Raw genomic sequence first — 21,997 nt, 5'->3', positions numbered from 1 at the left:
TTAAGCGTCCGACTTCAGCCAGGTCACGATCTCACGGTCCGTGAGTTCGAGCCCCGCGTCAGGCTCTGGGCTGATGGCTCGGAGCCTGGAGCCTGTTTCTGATTCTGTGTCTCCCTCTCTCTCTGCCCCTCCCCCGTTCATGCTCTGTCTCTCTCTGTCCCAAAAATAAATAAAAAACGTTGAAAAAAAAAAAATTAAAAAAAAAAAAATTTGAAGCTCCCAAACCCTGTTGTTTACAATTTTTATATGGGGTTTCTTTATATAGGCATGGCTGAAGAAATCATTGGCAATTGGTGATTGAACTCAACTTTCAGCCCTTCCCCCTCCCACCCCCAGATCTAATCACATGGTTGCTTCCTCTGAAGCTATGTAGGGGGCCCACTACTAGTCACCTCATTAGCATAGATTTAGCCAAGGTCAGAAAGAAGTATGCTATGAATAAAAATACCTTCATCATCATAAGGAAGAATAAAATTATATGACACGAAATTAAATGAGATAACCATGAAACCATTGAAGAGATAACCATTAAATGAAATAGAATAAGGTACTGTCATTGATTAAGTCATCCAGAAGACATTGAGGATCTTAGGGTCTCAGAGCTGCTCAGAACTCATGGTTACTTGTCCACCTCACCAGGGTAGGGATGACATTGCGGGCAGGAGAGTCCTGGACCCCTCTGAAGCTCAGTCTCCAAGGTCTACAGTGATTCTTCAGCTTGCCCTTATATGCAACAAACACAGCCCTGAACACCTCCCTCCAAACCCATGGGTGTTAAGAGAGACAGGCTTAGGTTTAAATCTTAGCTGTGTCTCTCATTAGTTCTATAGCTTGGTAGATAATTCAATCTCCCAGTTTGGGTGGCCTTATCTTAAAAGCAGGGGTAAAAATAACTACTTCGCAGGGTTATTTTGAAAGCTTCTAGCTCATAATGAGAACTTGACAAATGTTAGTGTTCCTCATTCCTATTATGTCTCTTCAGCCTACTCTGTTTACTATGGGTGGGGGGTAGTTAAGGAGTCACAGCCTTTGTCACACAATTATTACAGCTTGAGGCATTTGGGGTTTATTTGAAAATGGGAAGGACTCTGCCCAACCTGTCTGATATCCAGTCTCTGAGAGGAAACAGCCAGGGGCACATAAAGCCTTTTGTATGGCTGTTAAGATGAAGGGCAGCACAGCTGTTTGTGTGCACGTTTCAGGAGTAAATATTAATCTACTGAAACTCACTTTTGTCATTGGGTGTCTGAAAACCTGTCCTGTGCTTCTGAGTAGTGTCCCTGGGCTGAAGGCATTTGGGAAGGGTAGAAGTGTGGCAGTGGACCCCTAACCTTTGGTTCTGGCCTTATTGGCACTGGTTTAAATATGCCAGGGGACACCCTAGACCAGTAGGACACATATGACCAATATGTAGAGTTTTTCGTTGTAATTTTTGTTTACACCAGCTGGAAATTCTTGACTATAAGATCGAGAAACAATTGTGTCTTCTGGATAAAAGGAGCAAACCTAGGTATCATAGATAGAAAGTGTAGCAGAAGGAATATGAAAATTGGGGCAGACAGATCTGGGTGAGTCCCAACTCTGCGACTTACCAGTTATATGATCTTGAGTCTCTCCCTGAGCCCCAGGTTAATCCTCTTAATAAAAGTTGGGATAATAATATCTAGAATTAAATGACATAGAATGAATATCGTGTATGTGAAAGTATCTTACATATATGTCCTTATTTTTGACAAAATAGTTATAAGATGACAAGAGCATATCATTTGAAGACTACTTAAAGGTTTATTTTAATTAAAATAAACGAATTCCTGAATCCTAAATCTTAAAGTTCTCTCAAGATTTCAGATATGTTTATTCCATATCACAATGGGTGGTGACAGTGCCCACCAGTTAGGTGAATTACAAACTCACCAGGCATCATGGACAGCAAAGAGACCATCATCATTGGATTGTCCTGATCTCTTGGCCTCTGTACCAAGACATAGTGTACTTGATTGGGTCTTACTAGGGCCAACCACTCAACTCCTCATATTAATGAACTTTAATGACATTATTACTTTAGTTCTTTAGAGTAGAATAGTATCTTTGATAGCCATTCCTTCAAGCTTGAATCATGGTATTGAAAGCTGATTACAAACGCTTGACTCTCTATGAACTCACTGTTAATGATAAATATTTTGTATGTTTATTTATTTGAGAGAGAGAGAGAGAAATTGTGCATGAAGGGGAGGGACAGAGAGAGAGGAGAGAGAGAATCTCGAGCAGACTCTACACTGTCAGCAGCAGAGCCTGATGTGGGGCTCGATCTCATGAACTGTGAGATCATGACCTGAGCCCAAATCAAGACGCTCAACCAACTGAGCCACCCAGGTGCCCCATGATAAAGATTTTTGATACCTATATTGAAACTGATCTTTTGATTAATTATATGAGGTTGATGTTTCTTAGATTTTTTTAGGTATTGACTACACACTCACAAATGTCATTAGATCACATACAAATGATTTTTTAAATGTTTATGGCCTGGAAACTGACAGACAAGTTGACACAGAAAAGCCAAAATATTTGAGTTAGGTACCTTGTAGCTGCTTTAAATGGAATCATCTCCTACTGGCTGTTTAAAGCAGTTGAAAGAGATTATTCTTCCATTTTCTTCTCTAGATCCTCAGTGGTGTTCCACCAGAGTGTCAATGAGGCTTAGTCACAGCAAATGCCAGTCAGGATTCATCCAGTGGTGGGGCAATCCTGCTAAGTGTAAGCCAAAAAAAGAAAAATCTAGGGAGTGTTCAAGAAACACATGTCTTGGTCTAGAAGCTAGTGACTGTGTGGCTGCAGGGCTGAGCTCTTAGCATGTTGGCTCAGTGGCTGAACATGGGCCCAGACAGAGGCCTCATGGTTGTTTCAAGCATGCTCATTTGAGTGGCCACTCATTGACGTAGGGAATCAGAAAAAAGAAGCCTGAAACATATGGTTCTTGCCCTCTGAGATGGCAGAATATGAAATGAAATGTTACAGACGATGGCATCGTGCAATCCTGGGGGAGATGCAGCTTTGCCGTGGAAGAGGCACCGAAGATGCGACCAGGGCTGGGCTCTGAGGGTTCATCCTGGGATGCACGTGGATGGTGAGCACCAGGGTAATGTGAACATTACCTAACCTTCCATGCTGTCAGCCAGTGTCAGTTGGCTTGGGTTTTTTACCAGGCTCAGAATCACCAGATAATGAGCAGGCATTTTTCTGCAGAAATCCTGCTCAGTTGGTTAGGCAGCTCCAAGGGGGTGAGTGGGCAGGCTCTTGGTTGGAATGTCATTGTCATATTTATCAATGCATTAATCACCACTGGCTGTAGGAAACTGGGCTACAAGCAGGGTGAGTTCCATTCTCTGAAATGATAGACTTGGCATTTCAGGTAAGTAGCTGACATGGCCTGCACCCAAATTCCCCCTGGGCTTTTGTTAACCAAACGAGCACAGGTTCTGTCCTGTCCAGAGCTCCTGTGGCCCTGACTAGACTGGACATAGATCTACCCCAGGCTCCAGCCCCCAGCACAGCCTGTATTCTCTAGAATCCAGAGGTCCATCAGTGGACCTAGGGCCCCAAAGCTTTTGTGTTTTCGCAGCAAGCACTGGTTGCCCTGGGTTTGGGGCTACAAATGTCGCAAGGAAAACAGTCCAGGAGTACTCAGGCATGACCCTCCCAGTGGCCTCTTTTCTCAGGAGTCTGTCTCTTTCAGAGCCTACTCTGAGCTCTACACCCCATGGGTAGCAGAAGGTTACTGGGGGATTATCAAAGGATTAGGGAGCTTTGCTGAGTGAGCATGGATGGGGTACTTTCTGCCAGAGTGACTTTTCTGAAACAGATCTGATCACACCACCCCTCTATGGCTCTACATCTTCTACAGCTGTATTTAGACAAGTGTTGTCCAATCATCCTCTTCAACAAACTCATCCAGCAAAGGGAGTGCTTATAAAAATGCAGATTCCTGGGTCCACTCCCTGACCTGCTAAATCTGAATTTCTGTGTGTAGCATTCAGGAACCATAGTTAGAACAAACTCCCCCATGGATATCTCCTGTTACAGGATAAAATCCAAACTGCAGAGCCTGGAGTACAAGACCCACCAGGATGCGGATCTGTCCCTATCTTCTCTCCCCCTGGAAGCACCTGCTCACCCTGTACTCCCAGCTTCTAGCCAGACTGATGCACTGCACAGAGTTAGGGTCTCTCACCCCGCCCCCCCCCCCTTGCTCCCACTGCTTAGAACATGCTCCCTCTCATTCCCCTGCCTCCTTCCCTTTGTTTTCTTTTCTCCTTTTAATAATGTACTCAGCCATGTCTCCTTTGGGTTAAGCATGCTTCTTCCACTTACCTCTTAGCGGTGCTTATGCAGACTCATAATCATTTGGGTACTCATATTTCTCCCCATTGGACTATGAGTTCCACAGGAATGGGGGCCATGTCTTGTCCCTGGTTTCCCAGTGTGTACTATGCTTCCTGGCCCTTAGTAGAGGCTCCGAAACAGTTGCAAATGAATCGAGTTCTCAAGTTAGAGGCACCAGAGACTTGGGTCTACTGGGTTTAGTACATATTCTTAACAGAACTCCAATGGCAGCAGTGGTATTTATTTTAAATTCTCTTAAGGACAACAAAGGGATTAATACAGAAGCAGCTCAGGCAGTAAGATTAACCATGCACACTTTAGTAGCCATGATTAGGCATACTATATGCAACAAAGTACAAATGGAAGTACAATCACAAGTCCCACTGTGGTCCTGTCCAAACTATGCAAAACCATGCTCAACAGGCCCGTGGTAGGACTGGTAGGCCACTGGGGTCGTTGGTTGGGAGTAGGCTATAGTGGGGGGTCAGGGAACCCAGAAGCTGAAACTAAGATAGAGGTCCTACCCCAGGACTTTCAAGGAGAAAGGAGTGACGGTCTGGGTCAGCATTGGCGGGCACACCAAGGGTTGGCGCTACTAAGATCAAGTAGCGTTGCCAAGTCCTGAAGGCAGCAACTGTGGAAGGGGCCACAAACACCACCATCAGCAAGAGTCCGGAACCAGACAAAAACTGGGCCAAGAACTATGAAGAGTTTGGAAAAGGTAGAGCTAGCACTACCTTCCATGAGCTCCGGGGACAGCATGGCAAGCCCGTGCAGTGAGGTTTTACGATGAAGGCCTTGTTTTGGGCAGTCCACTGAAGACTAGCTGTGGGCCCTGTGTGTGTGTTTGTGGGAACATGACACCTGCGGGAGGGTGGGCATCTGGGCTGGTGTCGAGAAACCAACCCCTTGATGACAATCTTAACCTCCCCCCTCCCCTTTTAAATAAGCAACAAAATTTTATTTCTCACGGTTCTGGAGGCTGGAAGTTTAAGAGCAGGGTGCCAGCATGGTGGAGTTCTGATGAGGTCCCTCTTCTGGGTTGCAGACTGCTGACTTCCCTTGTGTCCCCACATGGCTGAAAGCAGAGAGAGGAAGCAAGCCTTCTCCCTTCTTGGACTCTGCTCCAGACCATGGCTTTTGTGGTTTTAAAAGAGGCCACCATCCCTCTTTCTGCTCTGGCCAACCATAACTCTTCTTTATCTGTCGCCCACATGAAGGCAGATCACGGAATAGGAGGCCTATGTGTTTTCACGTTTAGAACATTCTCAATACTCCTAAAGCTGCGAGACGCAGGCTCTGGAACTTCCACTGCCGGCTTTACCTCTGCCTGCCTTTTGCAACCGCAGCCTGACAGGAGGCTCTTGTCCAGCCTCTCCTCGCTCGTGGAGTCTGTTCCCAGAGCCCCAGGGCATGTCACAGCTCCGGAGTGTTTAGTCCAAGTGTCTCACCACCTCTGCTGCTTTAGCTTTCTTAAATCCTTTTGTCTCTTCTAGTTTGGCCTGATATCTGCCATTCTTTTCACCTCATCACAGAACCTCATGAAACAATGTTTGTTCATCGGATTTCCCATGGAATGATGCTGTTGGAGAGTGTCGTGAGGAAATACTGTCCCTGTGTCCCCCAAAGTCCGTTCCAGCCTGATGCTCCCTGCTCAGTTCTGTGCACGACCTCAGCTACCTGGTCTCTCTGCACACAGTTACGGCACTGTTTCAGATCTCTTCTCCACCTATCCTCCTGCCCAATCCCTAGCTTTGCGTCTCATTAGTGTTTTAAGAACTGCAAAACCTATCCCCTTCCTCTCTTCTTTCCTTCCTTTCAGCTCTTTGTTGGTAATTATAGAAATACTATGCTTTCTGAGAAGAGGGTCTGGCAAGCATATACATGCAGTTTTGGCCTTTGCTTGATACCCATCTGTTTCTCCTTTTTTTTCCTTTAAATTTTTTTTTTAATTTTTATTTATTTTTGAGAGAGAGAGAGAGAAAGAAAGAGTGAGCAGGTGAGGGACAGAGAGAGAGGGAGACACAGAATCCAAAGCATGCTCCAGGCTCTTAGCTGTCAGCACAAAGCCTGATGTGGGGTTGAAACCCACGAACCTGCAAGATCATGACCTGAGCCAAAGCCAAATGCTTAACTGACTGAACCACCCAGGCGCCTCTCTCTGCTCTTCTTTTTAATTAAAAGACTGGAAGGTGTGAGCGTTGGCTGAAGACCGATGGGGGCCATTAAGACTTGAGCCTAATTCTGGCTCCGACATGGAGTCTCCCTCTGGCCTTGGGCAAGTTCCTTAAATCTTTTTATTGCCTCTAATGAAGAGTCCAGGCTGTTTCTCAGAGACAGGCTGAAAATTGTTGAAAATGCTAATTATTGAAAATATCTTCATAGCTACATCTGTTGGCAAATTCCACACTCCTTTTTGCAAGGTCCAGGGTCAGATACCCTAGTTTCCTTCTGCCTTAGCGCCTTCAGATAGCTGGCCTATTTTTTTTTTTTTTTATAGAACATCAAAAATAGGCATTCATTATTTGGAGTTATTAAAAGTAAAAACACACTCCTGAGCAAATGGGGTAGAATGTAGTTATCAAAGCCAAGGTCTGCTGCTAATAAAAGTGTGTGTGTGTGTGTATGTGTGTGCACGCGCATGCACCCCTGCTGTGGGCCATGTCTATGTTATGTAACAACTGATCTTTGATCCCTGAGCGTTATCTGGTGAGTAGCCAGTTGGAATTGGGATTCACATGGCTTGGGAGCTGCTAGTAGCCTTGCTCGGAACCAGATAATTTTATGGAGATTCAATCCTGCTTGATAAACACTCTCTCTCCCTGGTCTATCCAACACCAGCCCAGCTGGTTTTTGAGTCCAGTGATGTTGCTTACTGCGTCTTCCTAGAGAAAGAGTTCCCAATGATTAGTGTGGAGCCGGCTGCTGAGCTGGCAGCCGGTCCCAGGCTCGCAGGAAGTGTTCTGGGTTCTCCTGAGGACATTTGTACATCTAAGCAGGGGTTTCCAGGCTTGCTCTGTTGAGAAGCTTTAATGCCCTACGTAGCTGCCTGAGTTTCTTCGGAGGGAGTGTGTATGCTTCCCCACGTGGGATGGGGAGCCCAGTTTCCTTCCCTTCAAGGCAAGCTCCTTGTTAGCTGACCCAGGGCCCGTTGTTGCCAGTGCACAGGGCCTAGGGACCTGTTACAGCATTGGCTTCTTGGCTTCAGTCTAGAATGGCTTGTTTTTGGCTGTTGGGTGAGTCAAAAATGATATTTCTATCACATCACTTAAGTCAACCAATCTAGGCTGCTGTAAGCAAGATGCAAACGATTTTGGGCCACCTCATAGTCTAGGAGGTGTGTGCTGCATTGTTGGGCAGCTCTGTCCCCTCCCAGCCCCTGCCCCCCACCCCCCTCCCTACTCAGGAACCCATAGTCCTTCTATCTTGTAGCTCTGCCATCCCAAGTCCTTGAGGTCATTTCCATGGTTGAAGCTGGGTTACCACAAAACCAAGTCCAGATATTAGATTGGAGAAGAGAGCAGGGAAGTGCACTCCGGTTCCAATGGTGCACATTATCACTTCTACTTCATTCTGCCAGAGTGAACTCAGTGACAACACTACCCCTTGCTACAAGTGTAAGGAACGCAGTCCCTACCTGGGCAACCACACACCGAGCCATTACTCTGTTATTGTGGAAGAAGAGGACAGACACTATATTGCATTGTAATAAATCTTAGCCATGACTACAACTATATGCAAGTCCTCCTAGCCAGTCTCTGAACGTAGGGGTGGCCTTGGGGACAACCATCACATGCTCCCACCAGTAGTGAGAGTTCCCACAACCCCGTGACTTTGCCCCAGGTTTGATAGCTTTTATGGACTGAATGTTTGTGCCCCCTGAAATTCATGTATTGAAATCTAGTCTCCAATGTGATGGTATTAGGAGGTGGGGGTCTTTGGGAAGTAATTAGGTCATGAGGGTAGAGCCCTTATCCATGGGCTGAGTGCCTTTATAAGAGGCTAGAAAGCTAGATTGCTCTCCTTCTGCATGTGAGGATACAACAAAAATCAGCAATGTGCAACCCAGAAAAGGGCTCTCACCAGAGCCTGACCATGTTGGTGCCCTGACTTCCAGCCTCTAGAACTATGAGAAGTACATCTCTGTTGGTCATAAGCCACCCAGTCTATGGTACTTATAGCAGCCCAAGCTGACTTAAGACAGTATTATTTGACAGTATTATTGACAGTATTATTTGATAGGTGCTAAGTAGTATCCTATTATTTGGATTTCCATTTCCTTGATTACTAGTGAGACTGAGCATCTTTTCATATGTTTAGTGACATATGAGTTTCCTCTTCTGTGAAGTGCCTATTTATATTCCTTGCTCATTGTTCTCTAGGGCTGTTTGTCTTCTCTTTTTGAATCTTAATAGTTCTTTATATCTGGATACTAGGGGGGAGGAGAATGATTAAAAACAGGGAGATAAGAAAATGAAGGCCTTTTAGGGATTTGGTTTGGCTGGATTATACATATATAATGGGGACTGACAAGGACTAAAACTGGAAGGGTAAATTGGGGACAAATGAAAGGCTATTAATGCCAAGCTGAGGGTTTTGTACCTTATTCTGAGATTTATGAGAATCACTGGAAACTTGAGTAGGTGCATGATCTTTTTGGGAAGACTTCTCTATTCCCTCCTACTTCCTGCTTGTCAGGATTGAGTGGGCTTCCTCTGGGCTCCTATAGGTCATTCATTTATATTCTCTCTCTCTCTCCTTCTCTTTTCCTCTTCCTTCTATCTCAGTCTGTTCAGACTGCCACAATAGAATACTGTAGCCTGGGTAGCTTATAAACAGCAGAAATTTCTTTCTCACAGTTTTGGAGGCTAGAAGTCTAAGATCAAGATGCTGGAAGATTGGGCATCTGATGAAGATCCACTTCCTGATTCACAGATGGCTGTTTTTTCCCTGTAACTGTGTATGACAGAATGGCTGGGGAGCTCTCTAGGATGGGTCTAATCCCATTCACAAGGGTTCTACCTTCATGACCTAAGGACCCCCTAAAGGCCCCACCACCTCCAAGTACCAGCACATTGGGGGTTAGATTTCACCATATGAATTTTGAGGGGACATAAACATTTGGTCTATAGCACTCGTCCTACTGCATTGACCTGATCTGTTTCTGGGACAGCTTCCCAACCGGAGTGATGTTAGAGCTTTATTCTTGTTTCATCGTAATTAGCACAGTGCCTATTTCAAAACAGCTGCTCAGTAATGATTACTGAACAGAATTCAAGAGCTTAATTTTGGGAAGCAGAGTATGGTATCGATGGATGGGAGAAAAGACAGATCAGCCCAGTTAGAAGCTGGAACATCCCCCAGGCAAAAAGCAGTAAAGGTAGTGGAGAAAGGGAAATGATAAAAGCAAAATAAGAGGGACCGCTGAGAATGACCTAGTGATGCTGGAAGCTGGAAGGAGGAGGAGGAGGAGATCAAGGAGGAGGGTGACTCAGATGTTGAGCCTTAGGGGGAGAAGGGTTCAGAATCTCAGAGATGGATGATAATTAAAAATTTTAAAAATGTACAAAGTTGCTTATAATGGCTTAGCATTCTGTAAATTTCAAGGCTTATGTCTTTATAGTGGTAAATACCACTGGTTACTCCAAAAAAGGGAAACTCTGTCCAAATAGAGGACTAAAAATAAATGCAGACTTCCTAGTTCTTCCCTGACATTTTTGCCCAAGAGCCCATATTTAAACATTAATCAATCTACTGACTGTGCTACTTTGTTTCTATAGAGCTTCTTGGTTAGCTGAGGGAAGGAACATGGATATTTGGAGCTGGGCCCTTAGGCGCTGCTTTAGGCCAAGAATTGATGCTTACGCCCATAAGATATCCTGTTGCATGAGACCTGGTTGATGTGAAGCAGTCAAAAAGCCAAGCTCGGTGACACCTTCCTGTAGGCTGGTTGCTGTCGGTTGTTATTGATAAGGATCATCTTCTGTTTTGGAGCCATCAATCAAGATTGGAGATCTAAAATGATAGCTTCTGAGCTTGAAAATCGTCCTCATTCTCCAACCTAAGAATTATCCTTGCTCATTTGGAGTGAAAGTCCCCACTGTATAACGGGAAAGGCAACAAGTGGTTTGGGAGTCCCTAAAAGGCACCCGGAGCTGCTTTTGCTGTCCTTCTAATACTAACTCTGCTTACTCACTGGAACAGGGTGGGCACAGTATGGCCTGTGAGCCAAATCCAGCCTCACCCATTCCATTTAATGCTGTCCACAGCTGCTTCCGTGCTACAGTGGCCAAATTGAGTGTTTCAACCAGAGACTGTCTGACCTGCAAAGCTGAAAATGTTTGATATTTTTCAGAAAGTGGGCTGACCCCTGTGTGAGGATGTTAACACCATGAAGACAGAGGCTATGTCTTCTTTTCTGCTTAATTCCCAGAAAAATGGAACACTGGAATTTTTTCTGTTCCTCTTCTTCTGCCTTCAGTTTCTTTCCTCTTCTCTCTTACTCCTTTGCTTCTCTGGCAGCAGTCAGTATCGTTCAAGACCAAAGAGACTGCCAAGCTATGGTGGAAAACGAAACTAGCAGCACTGCCACACCACGGGCCGGAATGCTGTCTGACCAGGTGCTACCCATGCTGTGCTTTGTAGATGAAATGTGCTTCCTGAAACTCACCATGACCGAAGACTATGGGATTTGGTAATAGTAAGCTGTGGTTCCTTGTGAAAGTTACGAATGTACAAGATCAAGAGGATGACTAGTTTAGGCCAAGTCCCACAAGACATATACATCTGAAGCTTAATATCAGGCACCTGCCCAGAAAGCTGAGTGTATCATGGTGAGCTTTGGAAAAGGCTCTGAGGAGAGTACCTTTTGGGAGTTCTCATGTAATATATGTCTCAATTCTTTAAGAATGTAAATTAAGTTATGACCCAGCAATAGCACTGCTAGGAATTTACCCAAAGGATAGAGGAGTGCTGATGCATAGGGGCACTTGTACCCCAATGTTTATAGCAGCACTCTCAACAATAGCCAAATTATGGAAAGAGCCTAAATGTCCATCAACTGATGAATGGATAAAGAAATTGTGGTTTATATACACAATGGAGTACTACGTGGCAATGAGAAAGAATGAAATATGGCTCTTTGTAGCAACATGGATGGAACTGGAGAGTGTGATGCTAAGTGAAATAAGCCATACAGAGAAAGACAGATACCATATGGTTTCACTCTTATGTGGATCCTGAGAAACTTAACAGAAACCCATGGGGGAGGGGAAGGAAAAAAAAAAAAAGAGGTTAGAGTGGGAGAGAGCCAAAGCATAAGAGACTCTTAAAAACTGAGAACAAACTGAGGGTTGATGGGGGGGTGGGAGGGAGGGGAGGGTGGGTGATGGGTATTGAGGAGGGCACCTTTTGGAATGAGCACTGGGTGCTGTATGGAAACCAATTTGACAATAAATTTCATATATTGAAAAAAAAAAAGAATATAAATTAAGCTAGCAAACTGCTCCATAATGACCTTCATGATGACAGAAGTTCCAATTCTGACTCTTGGTTTCCACGGAGCTCCATGTTGGACTACATTGATGCAGAGCCAGCTGCCCCATGGCTCACCTCCCTCTCCTGCTTTCCCAAGGGGCCTCACGTGCCACGTGTAGACATGAGTCTGCATGATTGAAGACCACCTTTAATCCAGGAAAGAGGCCCATGCAGGCCCTACAAGCAGACTTTAGAACATTTGGGAAGGGAATTCCAGTGTTCTGGGCCTGATGCCTCCTTGGACACGGGTGTGAAATAACTGGAGGAAGACCAGAGTGGGACCCGCAGGGAAGGCTGCATGGCCAGCCAAGTAATTTAATCTTTTTGGGAAATGGTTTCCTTTTCCAATAAAATGGTGCAAAACAAAACAGTTCGTTAAGGGCTTAGTTTTTGAACACTGAGGTACTTTGTAGTTCTACAAGGCTGTTCTATGATTCTGAAACTTCTAGCACCTAAGCTTTTCTTAACTTGACAACCACCTTGGAAAATATGTGGTAGCAATTCTGCCCTGTGAACATCAGGAGTCACAAATGATTAATCTTGGGATCTGCTTGAGGCACTGAATTATCACATTGAGGAAACCAAGCCCCACATAGCTTGGGCTTAGTGGTCTAAGTCTTTCTGGTGCTTGAAACAGCTGTCCCACCAAGGTCATGCTGCTGTATTTGTAGGGATAATCTTCCTTTCTCCATAAACTTTGCAGGACTGGTGTTACAGAACTGCGTCCTTGTTGGCCCCGGGGCAAATACCTAGGGTGTCACAGGGTATCTTTCTTCCAAGCCCAAAGCTTGTTGTCTGCCTCACTTTCCCTTTACTGTTTCTTTAGGAGAGCCATAATAGCAGGCAAAAGTAAAGTTTTCTAGGAGTTTTGTTTTGTTTTGTTTTACTCAGAGTAAAAGATTCTTTTTTGATTCTCCATTATTCCAAAATCTTCAGCTCCCCCAGAGAACTGGAACCTGAAAAGATCTGGCAACAAGTCACATTCCTGGAATATCTCCTGAGTGGTCTTTTTTCTGAACTGACTCTCCATTTTCTCTACCTCTTCTTTGTAAATCTTATTAAATCAGATTGTGAGACCTTTTAATAGAGTAATATGTTCTCAGGATATTTGAGCCATGCTTCCAACAGGAATACTCTTCAAACCCAAACGAAGCATAAACATGCCTGTTCCTCCTGGATTTTTTCCCCCCTGCGTGTGTTTTGTAATTGGTATTTTTTTTAAAAAAGCATGGCATCCCTGTTGGTCTACCTGCCCTTTGCTGCTGTCTTTAGCTTTCAGAGGTATCATTTTCTTGGACCTATTTCTTTTCTGCATATCTTTCCTTGCTGGGTTTTTATAATGTTTAGTTTGGCAAGTAATTATTGAGTGTTTTTTGTGTGTCAGGAGCCGGGGAAAACGACAGAAAAGACAGACATTTCCAGTGGAGAGCTCAGGTGTAGTTGAGATGGGCAGCTAAACTGAGCTTCCCTCCCCCAGGCAGGGTGGGATTTCCTCCCATATCTGACTCTTCCCAGTCCTGGACTCCTTCCCCAAACCATCACGACCCAGCACAAATGAGTGATTATGCTCCTCTCCCCACACCTTAGTCTCCTTTGTGATATGGTAGTTGCTGACTTAGATGACAAAACCAGACAGAATGCAAGGGCATGTGGTAAGTATCAACAGCATGCTCTGGGCTTTCCCAAACTATTTTAATTCTAGTTAAAATGGTTTTATGGTTTGGGTCATTGGTAGATTAAAAAAAAAGTCAAAACCAGATTAAGCTATGAGGCTACCAGAGTGGTTTTGTAAATCTGTAGTTTCCTGATAAACATCTATAATGGGTAAAGCGGTGGGCCAGTAACTGTGCAGGATTTAAAGCTGTGTCAGCCCTCTGCTTTCTGCCTCTGGGGAAGCATAGGAGTCTCGCCGAGGGAAAAAAGGTCACCTCCTCATGTTCACTTTCTTCCACTTGCCCTTCTCAGGAAGAGCTACTGAGTGTCAGCATCTCTCTCCTGCTTTCCTCCGTCACCCCAGGACTTTGGATTACACTGAGTGTTATGTGTGTGGAGCAGCCCTGCTTCAGAAAGTGCTTGAACTAGGAAGCCTGTCTGTGGACCATATAGAGAAGACCGCCTTGGCAAGGCACCGTTTGCTCTCCTAATCCACAAGTCTCTTAAAATGGTTTGGATTAAAAACGATTATGTTCTGATTCTTCGTGAGCTTTTCTGTGAGCAATCGGATGTCCTGTGAACCACTACCCCCTAACATCCCTGCAGAAGATGCACACGTCAGCACTGTGGAAATGGCACAGCACTGTATGAGTGAGGCGTCAACATCTTTAAACAGTTACATATACATACTGGATCTCATATCCAACCGAGGAGCCACTCTCACCTGCCCTTGCCTCTTTGTCTCCTGTCCTAATTACACCTATGAGGTAGGCACTCAATAAGCTGGGCAAGCAGACAGGAAACCTAGATTCAGGTAATACCCGGCTGACGATGGATAATGTTTACATGTATTACCAGCTGGGTGTTTTCCTCAAACCCTTTAAAGCAGACTTGCCGTGGAACCTCAAGACCAGTCCATTCACTTCCACCCCAGTGTTGCAGAATCCTGCCGTGACTAGCACTTCTGGGACAACTCCCACAGAAGCTCACACAGCGACAGGAAGCTATGCAGGCACAAAGGAGGTCTAAATACCAGATGACGCACAGCGGGGAGACGAGTGAATTCAGTCTGTGATAAGCACGTTTGCACTTTATTTTCTCCTTAAAAATCACACACACACACACACACACACACACACACACACACACACACAAGCAGATCCATTGAAAACGAGAGTGATATCAGGTCAGTGCCACTAGGAGGGTAGGCTGGGGTTCTACTTCTGCTGGCTGGATGAAAAGGGTTTCACATTTGTTTGCCCGGGTCAGTTTTACCGTCAGGTGTTCCAGGTGAGCAAGTCAGTCTTGGTTTTTCTCTGAAAGAGTCCACTTTGGAGTCCGCTGCCTGGCCTGCATGTGTTTGTTTCTGCTGCTGAGCTGGTCTGGTCAGATGACCACATGGCAAAGGCTCCCGCATTTCCAGCTGCCCGCGGTTTCTTTCCGGCCATAGCGAATGAGTGGTATGGAGATCAGACCTGTGGAGGAGGTCAGATGGACTCTTGTCATCCTGGATTTTTGAAGAGATGGCACATTGGCTTTTAGATTTTAAAAGTTAAACAGCTGTCAATCAATTGCTGAAGGAAGCTCCGCTGAGGACAGTGGTTCTGTCAGATCACCAACGTACGGGCAATGCTTGTTTCCTTGTCTGCGAAAAGGTTGGACCAGATGACCCCTCAGGTCCCTCTGGCTCTACAGTGTAGACATTACAAAGACTCATGCCATATGTGTGCACATGCTTACCTCTTAGAGGGAAGCTACACCCTCTGTGCAGTTTCCAAAGGCTGTCATGGTATCTTTTGGTTTGTTTTTAGCCTAAAAACGTTACCATGCTCTTCTTGTCTTGAAAACCTAGATCATAACTTAGGTAATTCATGAGGTACAGAATTCCCTTTGTGTAGTTCCTACAGAGGTGGCTCCTGGGAAGCATGAAAATCTGACAGGGGCATGGAAAGGTGGGAGAAATTGAAGCTGGGGTTAGGATAGCAGGCTCCAAATCAAAGTCAGGCATTACGTCCAGCTCCTAGAGAATTGGACACCTTTTTAACTGCAGAGGCATGGTGTCTGGTTAGAAGGTACAGGTTGAATTCCTATACCAGTTATGGGGGGTGGGTGGGAGTGTCAGTAAGGAGGGGGTTGGATGTAGGCCTACCCAAATCTGGACAAAATGTGGTTTATCAATTCTCTGGTTTAAAAATCACACATCCTCTTAAGGAGATGATTAATCTAGTATTAAGGGCTAAGAACATGCTTTGAGGTAGGGCAAAGATCCCAGTCAAGGTTGACAATACTTCAGAAACTAATTGATAAGGTTATGAGTTATACATGGAAACTCTTTAACAATGTGTAAGATTAAGGATCAGACTCACCACCAGAAAAAAAAAATCCAATTAAAAAATGGGCAGAGGACCTGAATAGACATTTTTCCAAAGAAGACATACAAATGGCCATCAGACATATGAAAGGATGCTCAACATCACTCAACATCAGGGAAATACAAATCAAAACCACAATGAGATGTCATCTCATACTAGTCAAAATGGCTAGTATCGAAAAGATAAGAAATAACAAGTGTTGGTGAGGATGTGGAGAAAAGGAAACCCTCATGCACTGTTGGTGGAATACAAATTGGTGCAGCCACTGTGGAAAACACCGTGGAAAACAGAAATACCATATGATCCAGTAATTCCACTTCTGGGTATTTACCCAAAGAAAACAAAAACACTAACTCACAGGGATACATGCACTCCTCTGTTTATTGCAGCATTATTTACAATAGCCAAGATATGGAAGCATCCCAAGTGTCCACTGAGAGATGAATGGATAAAGATGTGGTATATTGTGGTAAGCATAGCATAAGGTATAGAGAAGTTGAATTATTATGTTGTATACCTGAAACATAACATTGTGTGTCAACTATACTCAAATAAAAAAACTAAAGAAAAAGATGTGACAAACACACCCACACACACACACACACACACACACACACACACATACATACAATGCAATATAATTCAGCCATAAAAGAATGAAATCTTGCCATTCATGACAACATGGATGGACCTAGAGGCTATGATGCTAACTGAAATAAGACAGAAAGACAGATACCATGTGATTTCACTTGTATGTGTAACCTAAAAATCAAAACAAATAAGTCAGAAACACTCATAAATACAGAGAATAAACTGGCGGTTGCCAGAGGGAGGGGTGGGGGGCATGGATGAAATAGGTAAAGATGATAAAGATGTACAAACTTGCAGTTATAAAATAAATAAGTCATGGGGATGAAAAGAATGGCATAGGGAATACAGTCAATAATATTGTAACAATGTTGTATGGTGACTATCATGAGCATTTGTAATGAATATAACTGCCAAATCACTACAGTTTTACAACATTTTATGTTGTACGCCTGAAAGTAATATTGTATGTCAATTACATTTCAGTTAAAAAAAATTGCATACCAAAAAAAAAAAAAAAAAAAGAATAAGGGTCAGGAACTCGTCTGAGTTGTTCCTGATTCTGGAAACACATGTGATGGTCACTCAATCATAAACCGTAGTTGACTGATCATCTATCTACTAGTTTTCTATCAAAACCTTGACCCTTACTTGTTTCCATAAAACAGATTGTGACCCTCTATAAACCTCATCCCAAAAGATATTTTCCAGTACTGAGTACTTTAAGAACTCAAAACATCCTTGATAAGTAGTCACACTGCTCTGAAGATAATGAAATGTTGGTGTGGTCCTTGCTCACAAATTGGGGCTGGGAAGCCACCAGCCTGCTGAATTTCGTCAAGCTGTGCTCTCACATTTGTTTGGAGGCAAGTGGTGAATGTTTACTAGAACTTATTGAGAGACATGACCTTTTTCTTGTTTGTAAGAGACATTAAGGGAAATTATTTTAAAGTAGTACAATGTAAACAAGAATGTAGTTACTATTGGTTTCATGACATTTATTTACATACAATGTTATACAAGAGGATTTTTGCAAACCTTTATAAAGGTAATATATCATTAAGTCAGACTTAGGGTTTAAGTCACAAATTTATTATAAAAATGTGCCAATTTAATAAATGTGTTGCAGTAGGTTTTCTAATATTTGTATACTAAAATGTGGCAAACAAAATAGAAAAATGGTCACATCCAAGAAGAGGGACAATTTTGGAATTAAATGCTGCAGATCACAGACAATCAGCGGCCCCTGCCTGGCCTAGGGATGACCTGGTTTATCCCTTTATACTGGGTGGTGGTGGGGAGACCATTGCCAGTTCTAAGAAATACTTTTGCTGCCCAGTGATGTATTTTAAGTTACAAAAGATATTCATAACTGGAAATGGCGTTCAAAGAATAATTTTCTACAGGTGTAAACATCAAGTATAAGATTTATAAATGAGGAAGAGTGGCCAGAAAATATTAGCAGAACTATCATTACCTGGACAGATGCCTTTATTTAGGCCTTTCTGGGTCCTCTAGGGAGATGGGGTGGGGGCAAGGTTAACCTTGTCAAGTAGCTATTAGATCTCTACTGGTCAAGAGCAAAGGGAAAAATTCATTGCAAGCATGGCCTTGAAAACAAGTGTTTCAATCCATGGCAAGATTTGTGTGTTTTTTGCAATTAAGAAGCCTGTGGGAGGAATGAGAATTTTATAGGAAATAAGGTTTTGCACATCTTTACTTATTGTAAAACTGCTTTGACTTTATTCTCCAGGTAAGTTTGGATAGAATGGCTGAATTAATTTGTCCCTTTAAAATCCCAGGCTTGGGATGCCTGGCTGGCTCAGTCAGTAGAGCATAAGACTCTCAATCTCAGGGTCCTGAGTTCATGCCCCATGTTGGGCATGGACCCTCCTTAAAAAAAAAAAAATTCCCAGGCTTCAGCCAAGGCACTTGGATCCTGGTGCCTCCTGCAGTACTTTGCTCTCTCTCTCTCTTTCTGGCAACTGGGATGAGGTGGACATGCTCCTTACATGGATCACCATGCCAGGAGAGGCTCCTGGAAGCACCTAACCCAAAGGTTATCACAGGCCAGGACATACCTTCTGTTGCTTCTTCCTCCACCATCTTGATACATTTTTTAAATTAATTATTTTTTAAGTAATCTCTACACCCAACATAGAGCTCAAACTCACAACCCCAAGGTCAAGAGTAGCATGCTCCACTGACTGAGTCAGCCAGGGGCCCCTTGACATTTTTATAAAGAACAAAGAGCCCTCTTCCCAAAATAGACAATCTTTGCTCTAACCAAATATGTCCACCATTGAAATGGAGTGTCAATTAATTTCCTTCCTATGAAACTCAAACATATGACCAAAAACATAAATGTCAAGTATCCCAACAACCCAAGCATTTAAATATTCTCTATTTTCCCTGCGTCATATTTCCAAAATCCAAGTTTTTTCATTATAAGCAAAAACATACGGGAAAATTCTTTTCAAAAACACTCTCCCACACCACCCAGATGGCTCCCTGATCACAAAAGGAAACTACACAACCACTGACTGAACAGGCCTTAGCTCAGAACTGGTGGGGAGTGGCAGGGATGTGGTGATGTGGTGTGGGTGGAGTTCTCTGTGGGAGGCGTATCTGGGCCTTGGGGTCCCTCAGGCCCAGTGGACCAGTCCGCAGGCTGAGGATGTGCCTCAAATAGTGAACTAGGAGAGAGTGACAGGAGTACCTTGGCTTGTCGGCTTGCTCCAGCAGCTCGAGGGTGCAAAGGGAGGTCATGAATTTCAGTGTGCTGTTTAGCAAAATTCACAAATACCTAGAAGCAAGAGTAGGAGAGAAAGAGTAGGTAGATGTTTCCAGAAGAATGGTATCTGCCACCCATCACTTCCTTTCTCTTTTCCCAGTTAATATACAGCCCTGCTAGAGCAGCCATGTTCCGCAGGAGAGGGAGCCTAGCCACCAGTGCCCAGGATAGGGCTGGTTTCTTAGAATTCTGAGCTAAGCCAAAGGAATTCCTGAGGGAGGATTCAAAGGCCTCGGGGCAGATTCTCAGCTAGGAACTATCCTCCTAAACTTCTAAAGAAACTGAAAACAAAAAAACAAAAACAAAAGCAGGAGTCTGATCTCTTCTCTCTTCTGTTCTTTATTCATTGTGCACTATGGCTAGGACTCTCTCTCCTGCCTTCATCCACTGGCAAGAAGGTACTGGGGATCCAGCTCCTCAAAGGGGAAATGGAGACTTGCCTATTCCCATTGCTTTATTAAACAGTCTTAAGGATGTTTATTTAAAAAAATAGCAACAGGGGCACCTGGGTGGCTTAGTTGGTTGAGCATCTGACTTCGGCTCAGGTCATGATCTCACAGTTTGTGAGTTCAAGCCCCACATTGGGCTCTGTGCTGATAGCGCAGAGCCTGTTTGGGATTCTCTCTCTCTCTACCTCTCTCTCTCTCTCTGCCCATTCTCCACTCTCACTCTCTCTCTCAAAATAAATAAACTTTAAAGAAAAATAAAAATAAAAAATAAAAATAAAAAAATAGCAACAACAAAACCCTCAGAAACCACGCAAATGTCCACATGGATGAATGGATAAACAGAACGTGGTATGTACATACAATGGAACATGACTCAGCCTTTAAAAGAAGGCTGACACGTACTACAACATGGATGAACTGGAGGACATGATGTTAAGTGAAATAAACCAGAGGCCGAAGGACAACTGTACAGTTCCACTTACACGAGGTAGGTGGAGTAGTCAACAGAAAGTAGAACGGTGGTTAACAGTGGCGGGGGGAGGGGGGGGAGCAGTTAATGGGGAATTATTGTCTAATGGATACAGAGTCTCAGTTTGAGAAGATAAAAGATTTCTGGAGATGGATGGTGGTGATCCAGTTTACAATAATGTGACTGTACTTAATGCCACTGAATTGTACATTTAAGAATGGTTAATTTTGTTATGTATACTTTGCCATAATAAAAAAAAAGTGATCACATTAAAAACCCTGACATACTGCACACAGGTTTATCAAAAATCACTGAATTGAACACTTTGAATGGGTGCATTTGAATGTATGTAAATTAAGCATCAGTAAAATTGATTTGAAAAGATAACAAAAGCTACCACCACAAGCCAGGAAGGATGAAATAAAGTCATAGTATAGTGGGGAAGGATGATGTAAAGTCAGTGAAATTTGCTTGTATTTCTAACATATTTCTAACATATTGTTAGAAAACAATTTCTGATCTACCAAACTTTACTCTAATGGACAGAGGAACCAGAGTGTTAAAAATCAGGCATGCCGTGCTCCCTATCATGTGGCTTCCAGCCCAGCCTGTGCATCAGTTCTGTACATGGTACCCCTCAGGCAACTTGCCTGGTCCAGTGTGGTCTGCGTGACTGAGTACTCCTCGATGAGCAGGCTGTCCTTGTGGGAGATGAGCAGCCGGAAGATCCGGGCCAGGGAGGAGGAGGAGACCTGGAACTGGAGCATGTTGTAGTGTCTCTCCCTCTGCACGCTGCCCGGGAAATTCCCCTGGAAGAACTGCTCCACTGGATTCAGGTCCGGAAGCAAGTCTTCCTTTGGGGATTTGATTTTCATTGTGACAATGTAGCCATCTCCAAACCTAGGGGATACACGTGGCGGCATGGCACAGACATGTTAGTGGCTGGGTCCAAGACAATTCCAAAATAAGGAATAGATACATCAAAAATACTGGGGGTTAAAGGCCCATACAACAGACCTTGTGTGTATGTTTAAAACTAATAGGAAAAAAAAAAAAAACAATGACAGTTCCTGGAGAGATAGATTGATACTAGTTTTTAGAGGTCTAAATGTCTGTGCGGTGAAGTAAGTCACCAGACCTGTGACACAGATGTTCCTTGCTCCCTTCCCTCCCACATCCCTGCTGAAGTCAAAGTGGTTTGAGCCCCTTGGGGAGATCACAACCTACACATGAAGGAATATGGGGCTAGTGTGTACTCAGTGATAGAAATGCTGCCTGGTCCTTCTAAGGGATCTCCAGGAGGGAACAGAGACTTAGGAAGGCAGCACTTCCCTGTGGAAGCTTCCAGAAAAAATGAAGCTGCTAGGGTCAGAACTATCAGTGCTTCTCTCTTCCCCTCACCAGGTGAACTGGTCACCCACATATGAAAAAAGACTGGTCTACCAGGGAGTGCGGCTAGCTGGCTTCCCTACATGCTCATGTCAGGGTATACTGTGTCAGTTCTAATTTATTTCAATGCTCCCTCCATGACCAAGGGTTGTTCCCCTCTACATAAAATACCTTTCCATTCAGCTCCAGAAAACTGACGGTCTCTCCACATTGGAAACATTCCCCTCTCACCTGTTCTCCCATGAGGACAGTGAGGAGTAAGAGGGAAAGGGGTAGGGAATCCATCGTGTCTTCTGCATTTGGGCCCAGGAAGCTATGACACGGGTCTGGTGGCTTCATATGCTGATGTCCCCCTAGATATTTG

The 21,997-nt window shown here is 44.0% G+C and overlaps 1 protein-coding gene across 3 annotated transcripts in view; it reads right to left on the bottom strand.

The window, feature by feature from the left end:
• Positions 1-14,664: 14,664 nt before the first annotated feature.
• The window catches only part of ABCA4 (ATP binding cassette subfamily A member 4), a 132,350-nt gene continuing 125,017 nt past the window's right edge, over positions 14,665-21,997 (bottom strand). For 2 of the 3 annotated variants that reach the window (XM_058716508.1, XM_058716510.1), the window contains 2 exons: positions 20,895-21,144; positions 16,308-19,338 (listed from right to left, as the gene is read on the bottom strand). In XM_058716508.1, the coding sequence (XP_058572491.1) occupies positions 19,087-19,338; positions 20,895-21,144 (502 nt within the window). In that variant the 3' untranslated portion in view covers positions 16,308-19,086. Of the gene's footprint in view, positions 15,048-16,307; positions 19,339-20,894; positions 21,145-21,997 lie in introns of those variants that run through there. The other variant, XM_058716511.1, reaches the window with a different exon arrangement.

The sequence above is a fragment of the Neofelis nebulosa genome, chromosome 2, assembly GCF_028018385.1.
Source record: "Neofelis nebulosa isolate mNeoNeb1 chromosome 2, mNeoNeb1.pri, whole genome shotgun sequence".
Classification (NCBI taxonomy): Eukaryota; Metazoa; Chordata; class Mammalia; order Carnivora; family Felidae; genus Neofelis; species Neofelis nebulosa.
The sequence above is the reverse complement of the archived record's forward strand: the minus strand, read 5'-3'. Positions and strand labels throughout refer to the sequence as shown.